This window comes from Eptatretus burgeri, chromosome 6, assembly GCF_056783735.1.
Source record: "Eptatretus burgeri isolate ZD-2024b chromosome 6, Ebu_testis_v1, whole genome shotgun sequence".
NCBI lineage: Eukaryota > Metazoa > Chordata > Myxini > Myxiniformes > Myxinidae > Eptatretus > Eptatretus burgeri.
In genome coordinates this window covers 98,754,061-98,763,303 of record NC_140966.1, presented here as the reverse complement: position 1 = coordinate 98,763,303, position 9,243 = coordinate 98,754,061, and the positions used below count along the sequence as shown (strand labels likewise).

The following is a 9,243-nucleotide window of genomic DNA, read 5'->3' as shown; positions in this document are numbered from 1 at the left end:
GGCATTCACGGTCGGTTAGCGACCCGCCGCGTCACGGAATTATCCGTGTGCGATGGCCTGCAATTCCGGGGAGTCTGGTGGGAACCCGAGATAGCTTCCCCCCCGGTGGTCTTCTCATCCGACCCCTGGCCTGCAACAATATATATATATATATATATATATATATATATATATATATATATATATATATATATATATACATATATACATATACATGTATATATATATATTGTTACGAATTTGGGAATTTGATTGCACACAACATACAGGTTCCTTTAGTCAGCTATGTCGATAAGTGCTTGTTCCCTAGATAGCTCACCTTTCATTGTTTAAATGTTCAGAAATCAATTAGATGCGCTGCTGATCGATTTAATAGTTAGGGAACGAACAATGGAGACATTCCTCCCCCTCTTGTACGAAGAGCAAGAAGAACCCTGCCGTCCCATGATTCATGAAGTCAACAACTCCCTCCCACCCATGGCTGAGCGGGCGGGATGGATCACGAGGGCATGAGTCACGCTGGGCGTGGAGGAGGGGGGGCGCGGAGAAGGATAAGAGGAGATCTTTTTATTTTGTTCAGGGGCAGAGTTGGAAGGGCAGTGTTGGAGAGGCCAGAGTTGGAGGGGCAGAGTTGGGGAAGGGAGTTGAGGGGAGTCGTTCAGCAGACCTTCGGGTCCTGTTTGGCTTGGGTTATGGTTGAAGCCTTCGGAAGCTTTTTACTTCGGCTGGCTTAGTGAGCTTTGGCTAAGGCCTGGCTCGGGAGGAGGCTTTTTGCTTTGGTGGTTCATTGAGCTTCAGTTTCTGCTTGGCTCGGGAGAGCTTTTTGCTTCAAGCTGCCCTGTTTGGAAGGAAGTTAAGCCGGTCGCTCGGCTCGAGCTGCGAGTGGTGGCTTCTTCTTCTTCTTTGTTCTCCATTTGGGTTCCTGGCTTGGTGCGACTCATCGACCTCTTCGTGGAGGTGGTTCCTCGGGGAAGCGACGCATCGACGGGGAGGTTCGGCCCCTCGTCTCACCGGCACGTGTTAAGAAGCGCGGGAGGTGGTTCCTCCGGGAAGCAACGCATCGACGGGAAGGATCAGCACCTCATCTCACCAGCACGTGTTGAGAAGCGCGGGAGGTGGTTCCTCGGGGAAGCGACGCATTGACGGGAAGGTTCGGCACCTCGTCTCACCAGCACATGTTGAGAAGCGTGGGAGGTGGTTCCTCGGGAAGCGATGCATCGAAGGGAAGGATCGGCGCCTCGTCTCACCAGCACGTGTTGAGAAGCACGGGAGGTGGTTCCTCTGGGAAGCGATGCATCGACAGGAAAGATCGGCCCCTCATCTCACCAGCACGTGTTGAGAAGCGCGGGAGGATTCGCAGGAGCTCGGGAAGGATCGCGGCTCGGCGATTGGATTCAGCTCGCTCTCGCTGGAGCCTGGGTCCAAATAACTTGAAGACCACATGAGGTGGAGAGGTTTGAGATAGGCTGTGTGTTTCAGCTCACCTGTCCTCCGAGCTGGAGCTCGTAATTTAAGGCCTCTGCCACCATTTATTGGGTGTGTGTGTGTGTGCGTACGTGTGTCCGTGGGCCCGTCTAATAAGTAGGAACTGCTGTTAAGTGCAAGTGACTGTACATAATAAGTAGACGGTTGTAGTTCTTTTGTCATGCTTTTGTTGCTTGTATAATTGCATACGTGTTTTGCCTTGTTTAATTGCATACGTGCTTTATTATAATAAATGTCCTTGTGTGAATGTAAACCTGTTCGTTGCGTCCATTCCCTCATTGAACTGCCCCATCTTGCACTCGGAATATAGTTGGTTTTTAAAAGCCGATAAATAGAATCGGGTCCAGCGCGGTCTGGCGAGAAAAACCCACTCGGTTATCCCAGAACGGAACGGACCGCTTAAGCGGTTCGTGTCCAAGCAGGCCTTCGCCGAGGTACGGTCCCACGGTAGGTTACCCGCGCGGGTACTTAGGTACATCGATATTCGGCGATTGACCCTATTTCACGCGGGTAGAATACTATGTGTGTGTGTATACATATATATGTATATATATATATATACATATATATATATATATATATATATATATATATATATATATATATATATATATATATATATATATATATAGTTACGGCTGTGGAAATTTGCAAACCACCATTCAGGACCCGTAGGTGAGATATCTCTTAAGTACATGTGCAGTTGGCCCAAACCCGGTGTCTCGAGGGAATTTATGTGATTCATTCGGGCTGCGATGCTTTGAGATAGCCGTTTTTCTGTTCTATCTTTATTTTGAACCAACCACGTCTCAACTGCCATCACACAACAACCACCACGCCAGCCATCGTCACCAACTGCAACCACGCTCCAACCCTCAGACAACAACAACGCCAACAGCCACGACCTTTCCTTCACAACTCGCTCCCACATCATCGCATCACCGCCATTCCCACACGGCACCATTACCATTAAACCACCACCGAAAACCCTCCACCACCTTCGCCTCTCTCCTTCTACGGCCATTCCTGCACCATCTGTGAACACTGAGCGTCGGGCTGTCTCGGGCCCGTTCGGCGATTGGTGCCAAACGCACCGAGCCGCGAGCGCAAATAGCAGCCTTTCCGAGGGAGAATTTGGATCAGGAATGCTACACACCCACTTCCCCTCCGTCCAATTAGCAAGCGCGGAGCGGCTTGGCCCCGCCTCCAGGCGCGTCTGTGTGAAATCGATATATGCAAATTCTAGGATCAGGGGAGGTACACGCCCACTTTTCCTCCGTCCAATTCGCGAGCGTGGCTCCGCCCCCGAGGTCATCCTGATCCGGATATTTGCATATTGTTTTCTCCTGCCGGCCTATAAAATGGCAGGCGCAAGGCGAATCAGGGGAGAGACAGTCGAGTCGGGTGGAGAGTTGAGTCGAGTCGGGTGCAGAGTGAGTCGAGTCATCGGTGTGGCAGTGAGTTGAGTCGGGTGGAGAGTCAGTCGAGTCGGGTGGCGAAGTGAGTGGAGTCGGGTGGCGAAGTCATCGGTGTGGCAAAGAGTTGGGTTCTAGAGTCGGCTGAGAAGAGTTGCGGGAAGTGGCAAAGGAGCTCGGGTCCGAGGCGAGAAGGATGGCAGTCGGCGACGAGGTCGCGGTGTGGGATCGCTCGTCGCGGGACCCAAGCCAGCCAGCCATTCTCCCTCCCCCAGGGCATCAACAGTTCCCCCTTTCCCCCATGCTGGGATAGTGCAACAAGGGGGCCCCGTTCCCACCCCACTCCAAAGGTCGTGCCAACGAAACCCGCCAAGGAGCATGGAGTCGGGGCACAGCCACGCGGCCACATCTGCGGCTCGTCCGCCAACGCGTCACGAGGACTCGGGTAGGACCCCCCCCCCTGGTCTCGCGGGCCTGACGCTCCTTCAGGTCACGCGCGCATATTGGTCTACAGGCCCGTCTGCCCCCTTGTCTATGAGGGTGGCTTCTTTCCTTTGCTTTTGAGTAAATGTGTGTTGGCACCGTCTGTAAAGTAGAACTGTATAAGTGTTGCCATGTGTGCGCGTAGTTGGTAGCAACTCTGCGTCGTTGTTGCTTTTGTTTTTGTTGCTATATGTGCATTTTGACTGTTTGGCTATATATGTTTACTTTCCGTGTGCCGGGAAGTAAATGTGCTTTGTGTGAACTGTTTTCCCGTTTCACTTCGTCTTTTCTTTATTGACCCTCCATCCTGCTTCACGAAAAGGGTTCGTAGTGGGCTTAAGACACGGCAATTAATCGGAACCGTCGAGGCCAACGATAACACCGCTCGGTTATCACTGTAGCACGGAACGGACTGCTTAAGGGGTTCGTGTCCGGAGTCGGCCTGTGGCATGGTACGATCGTCCGTTTGACCATCCGCGCAGGTACTTAGGTAGATCGAATTTGGCGAGCAACCCTATCCTGCGTGGGTGGGCAATTGGCACGGTCGTGGTAGAGTTAAACCCCCACCCGTGACTAGTTCCGGGCGTTGTTCCAAGAGGGTCATGACTGAATTGTCCGTCCGGTGGGCGACGCGGTCGCGATTCGAGTGACGTGGCTGTCCGCACGCCGGCGGGCGCGAATTCGCAATATATTGTATATATATATATATATATGAAAAGATATGTTGCAACAAACAACACTCAATTCCAAACACCACATCCAGTTAAGGCCCGGTCACACCTTGACGTTTTAGCCAACATATGCCGATTTTTGAATTTTTTTTTCTAAAACGCTGGCACACGTTGAATACGTTATGGGTAAGTTTTGATAACATTGAGAGCACGCTGAAAAACATTGCCATACGTCGTTGTACGTTGACTTTAAACGTTGTACTTTTTGGTTGTCCTCAAATTTTTTCATGCTTGAAATTTCACGACATATGCCGGTGTATGACTCACACGTTCCGCTACGCTGGCCATAAGTTGTATGCACGGTCTGCGATCGTTGACAGACGTCAACACATGCTACTTGTAAGTTAATCATAAGTTGAGACACGCCGAGGTAATGTTTAGCGTACCCGAAACTTATTTCTAACCTATGATTAACGTGTTGTTGGCACGTTACGCGATCGTTGCCACACATCAACAGACGTTACTTTTAAGTTACTCATAGGCTGAAAGACGTCGGTATAATGCATCGTCCTTGCGTCAGCGTCCACGGCCACGGCCAGGACACTTATTTTCAGCATTCTTCAAACTTTTCTTCGGCATGACGAGGATGTTCACACTTCGATGTCGAGCTTGGCTATGATTCCAATTGTCCATCGGCAGCGTCTATTTAAAATAGTCGAGTTTGAGCGTTTTAACACGTTCAGAAGAAACGCTTCAAATTTCAAAACCCCAGCGTCAAAAAACAAGGGCGAGTGACAGCAATTTAAATCGTTTATTGTAAACAATGAAAATATCTGAGTGGTACCGTTTAAAAGTCGTTGAGTGTAAAAAAAATCCAATTGTTGAGCGCAAGCGTCTACTTTCAATAGTGGAGATGCAGCCATTTAAATCGTTGAGTTTATCATTTAAATCGTTAAATCGTTAAACGCAAGGACGATCAATCATAACCCACACCCTCCCCCTCACACTCACCTACTACTGTCAAACATGAACAAACTACTACTAATACTAATACTGATACTGATATTGATACTGAGACTGTTACTGCTGACATGGACATCGACTCAAAAAGGACTCGAAAACACTGTTGGGTACCCCTTTTATGAACAGCATTTTTATATACCAATTCCCAAAACCGCTGGGAACACGTCTTTATATGGCAGTTGTAACCTAGAAACACGTTCATTTATTTTTTTTGTCGACCGGAAGACGTCATTGGAATACGTCTACATACGTCGATGTGTGTTGGGACTACGTAAAGAATTGGTTCAAAGCACGTCAAACATAAGTTAGAAATAAGTTTCACGTAAAAAAGACATTACCGCGACGTGTTTTGACTTATGAGTAGCTTATAAGTAGCCTTTGTGGACGTGTGTAAGCGTCCACATATCGTGTGTAAAACTTATCCCCATCGCATGCGGAACGTGTGTCATACGCCGAGTACGTCGTAAAATTTTGAACATGTATAAAATTTCTTGACGTACTCTACTTACTACGACGTATGATAGCGTACCTTAGCGTTCTACTCACGTATACCAAACTTACTCATACCGTATTTGACGTGCCCCAACGTTTTAGACACATTTTTCTTAGGTCGGCATACGCTGGCAAGATCGCCAAGGTGTGACCGCGATGTTGTCACTTCCATTTCTACAGCAGTTATGATTCGAATCGTTGTGCGTCAGCCTTTTAATAGGCTACGCCACGACATCGTCGGCGATGCGTGCAACGCGCTATGCCTAAGTTAGACTATCGTTGGGCATCGGTTGTGTTGGCCGACAACAGGTTCAGCATTCGTTGGTATAAGTTATCCATAACACAACGAAACGTTCTGTGTCCGTTACCAATGCGTTATACATAAGACCAAGTCGCTATGAATACGTCCGAATCTTTAAAAAAAAACATCAAAAGTTCAACGTAAGCCAGCGTTTTAGATACATTTTAATACGTTGCCATCGCTGGCTAAAACGTCAAGGTGTGACCAGGCCTTTAGGGAATTTTAGCAAATTGTATTGACCATCTGTGAAAAAATTGCTTAACAAAAAATTTCTTCACCAACGTATTCATCTCGGTGTCTACTAACACCTATCAATTAGTGCAAACCCAAATCCTTGTGGAAAATTCTGGGGAGCCAATCAAAGTTCGGGTGCTCAGAGGGCCTGCACAAAAAAAAAATCGGAAAAATTAACTTTTGCCAATATTGACTTGTGGGATGTCTAACTAAGGGTTTTTTGGGGTGCTGAATTGATTCCATCCATTATATTTGAGGAAAAACGAATCCCAGGCCGTAAAATATTGATATGATACATTTTTAGATATCTGTGACTGTGTTTTGCCGTAATTTGGCTCAATTGATTCAGATTGTTCAAATTGTGCTGAAACCAGCATACAACAGTTTTGAAACCACTGCTATATTGTTGGTTATACTTGTGCTCATACTCAGTATAATTCTCTGTGTTAGCTGACGTTAGCTAAGAGCTTTTAGCCATAAAATTACTGTGTACCGGACTCGATAGAAGTTGAATATATTCAACGTAGAGTGGACCTATTAATGTTAAAAGATATCACTGTATGTGATGATTGAATTGATTGAAGATTAATTGAAGAGAGATTGAAGATCTTAGCTGAAGGAGGAAGGACACCAGCACTCTGGGTCTGGTACTATGGCAGAATCGACCTCATCAAGGTATTCATCAGGAGTGAGCGTGTCCTAGACCACACAGGTCATCTCAGCTGCATCATTGGAATACTCAATACCTTCACAGCAGCGGGCCACCATCAGTACGCAAAGGGAGCAAGGCTGTATGTACAGCTGATGCATCAGCGACAGGAGAGTCCCATGTTCCAGGAAACTCTATCCAAGTTCACTTTGTACAGCAACCATGTCGTCAGGTTCTCAGACCATGAATGGTCCGGCACATGGACCGACATCACGATAGAAACCACACTCATGCGTAAGGCAAAATCCTCCGGTGGTCTAAACAGAGGCCGCTTTCAGAATGAGTCTTCTCATAAGTCTTGGGTTCAGACTCTGAACCACTTCTCCTTCATTCACCAAGAGCGAGAAAGAAGCATGGTCAAATGTGGGGTACCTGTCCACACCGACGTTAAAAGAGCCCAAATGAAGAGAGATAACGATGCTGTCAACACCATAGTTGGGTGGTTGGAGGAAGTCAACCCTTTCGATGCTACACGGGACAAGAAGACTCTGGTGTCCTTCTCAACTGGGTTCAGCAGCACTCCCGAAGATCAAGTCAATGCTGATCAAGCAGAAGAAGTTGGCAGAGCCATACAGGCGAAGATGGATGGGAAAACTGCTGTGGATGCAATGGTAACCAAACACAACATCAAATCACTTGCAAGCCTCAGATCTGGACCCAAAGTCAATGGCAAGAAGTTGGTCATTGTCTCACTGAAGCTATTCAACCGCCTCATTGTCATCAGTGAGCGTGAAGTCAAGACCAAAGAAGCTCTGCGCTTTGAGTTGACACCAAAACCGATGTCTCTGTTTGACAAAAATCAAAATTTGCGAAAGCCAGACAAGGCTGCCCGAGCAAGGTCCCCGAAGGCATGTGTGGCACCTGTCGAACAACCCCCCTGCACAAGCCTTGTGGTTGATGGCGGGTGGCTCCTGCACAATGTCAAGTGGGAGGCTAACCTTACTTGGAAGGATGTTGCCGAGAGCTACCTCCGGTTTGTGAAGTCCATGGGGAGCCATCGCCTCTGGATAACGGTGGTCTTTGACGGATATGGCAGCTCCATGAAGGACCATGACCACTTGAGACGAACAAAGAATACATGCTGTGACATTCAGATTCGTCTGGATCTCAAAATCATCATTGCAAGAGAAAAGTTTCCCGATAACAAGAACAACAAAGCCCAGCTCATTCTGCTCCTTGCTGAGACATTTAGTAGGAATGGAATCAGTGTACAGCAATGCTCCCGACACCTCCATCGTCCGCGCAGCTTTTGATGAGGCAACAGAGTCCCCTGTTAAGGTGAGGGCTGAGGACACAGACATCCTGATTATGCTGATTCATCATGTTGCAGACCATCTGATCTTCCTCACGACAGCCAAAGAAACATCTTATGATGTCGGAAAGATCGGGGAGGCCCTCCCAGAGATATACCGGAGGTATCTCATCTTCTTGCACAGCTTCTCTGGCTGCGATACAATGTCTGCAAACCAACTTTGCTAAGCAAGCTCGGCAAGACTGATGAAGCAGAGAGGGCAATGGACGTGTTTATGGACATCCGAGCTGAGAAAGGTGATATTAAAGCAGGCTGTGATCTTTTCATGCTCACGTTCCATGGGAAATCCTCCAAAGACTTGGAAGACTTGAGATTCGACATCTTCAGCAAGCGAGCTGCTACTGGGAGCATAAAACCTGAGAAACTCCCTCCCCCCCCCCCCACCGACAACAGGAGCTGCAGCACAGCACTCTCTCTGAGCTTACCTCCAGACTAGAGACTGGCTGATGCTGCAAAGTCCATCGTTGGATGCCCGGGACTATGGATGGCAACTCACTGAGCAAGGATATGCACCAGTCCCTTCTACAGACCCCATTGCACCAGACTACCTCCTGACGTTTGCCAGCTGCAACTGTGCGGGGGACTGCAGCTCACTCAGGTGCTGCTGTAAAAAGCAAGGAGTCAAGTGTATTTCTGCTTGCGGCATCTGTCATGGTAACTATTGCCTGAACATAAACCAGCTGGATGACAAGAGGAGTGAGGAAGATACTGGGGAGTTTGATGAATAAGGTTGTAAAAGCTAACGAAGCAACATTTCCATTGAGCACAGTTCTGTTTAAAATGTCAATAAAATACATTTGTATGATCAAGGAGTGTTTTTTTTCTCAAAAATAATGGATGGAATCAATTCAGCACCCTAAAAAACCCCGAGTTAGACATCCCACAAGTCAATATTGGCAAAAGTTAATTTTCCGATTTTTTTTTCGCGCAGACCCTCTGAGCACCCGAACTTTGATTGGCTCCCCAGAATTTTCCACAAGGATTTGGGTTTGCACTAATTGATAGGTGTTTGTAGACACCTAGATGAATACGTTAGTGAATAAATTTTTTGGTGAGCAATTTTTTCACAGATGGTCAATACAATTTGCTAAAATTCCCTAACTAATCCACATGTGCAT

The 9,243-nt window shown here is 47.5% G+C and overlaps 1 protein-coding gene across 1 annotated transcript; it reads left to right on the top strand.

Annotated features, from left to right (window-relative positions):
• The first annotated feature begins 5,934 nt into the window (after positions 1–5,934).
• LOC147025439 (uncharacterized) lies at positions 5,935–8,339 on the top strand. Its single transcript, XM_085883683.1, has one exon. The coding sequence runs from the start codon at positions 6,909–6,911 to the stop codon at positions 8,064–8,066; it is 1,158 nt and encodes a 385-aa protein (XP_085739809.1). The 5' UTR covers positions 5,935–6,908; the 3' UTR covers positions 8,067–8,339.
• Positions 8,340–9,243: the final 904 nt, after the last annotated feature.

Bases quoted from the DNA above. Each gene is read 5' to 3' on its own strand.
- LOC147025439 (XM_085883683.1), top strand. From the start codon at position 6,909: ATGCATCAGCGACAGGAGAGTCCCATGTTCCAGGAAACTCTATCCAAG.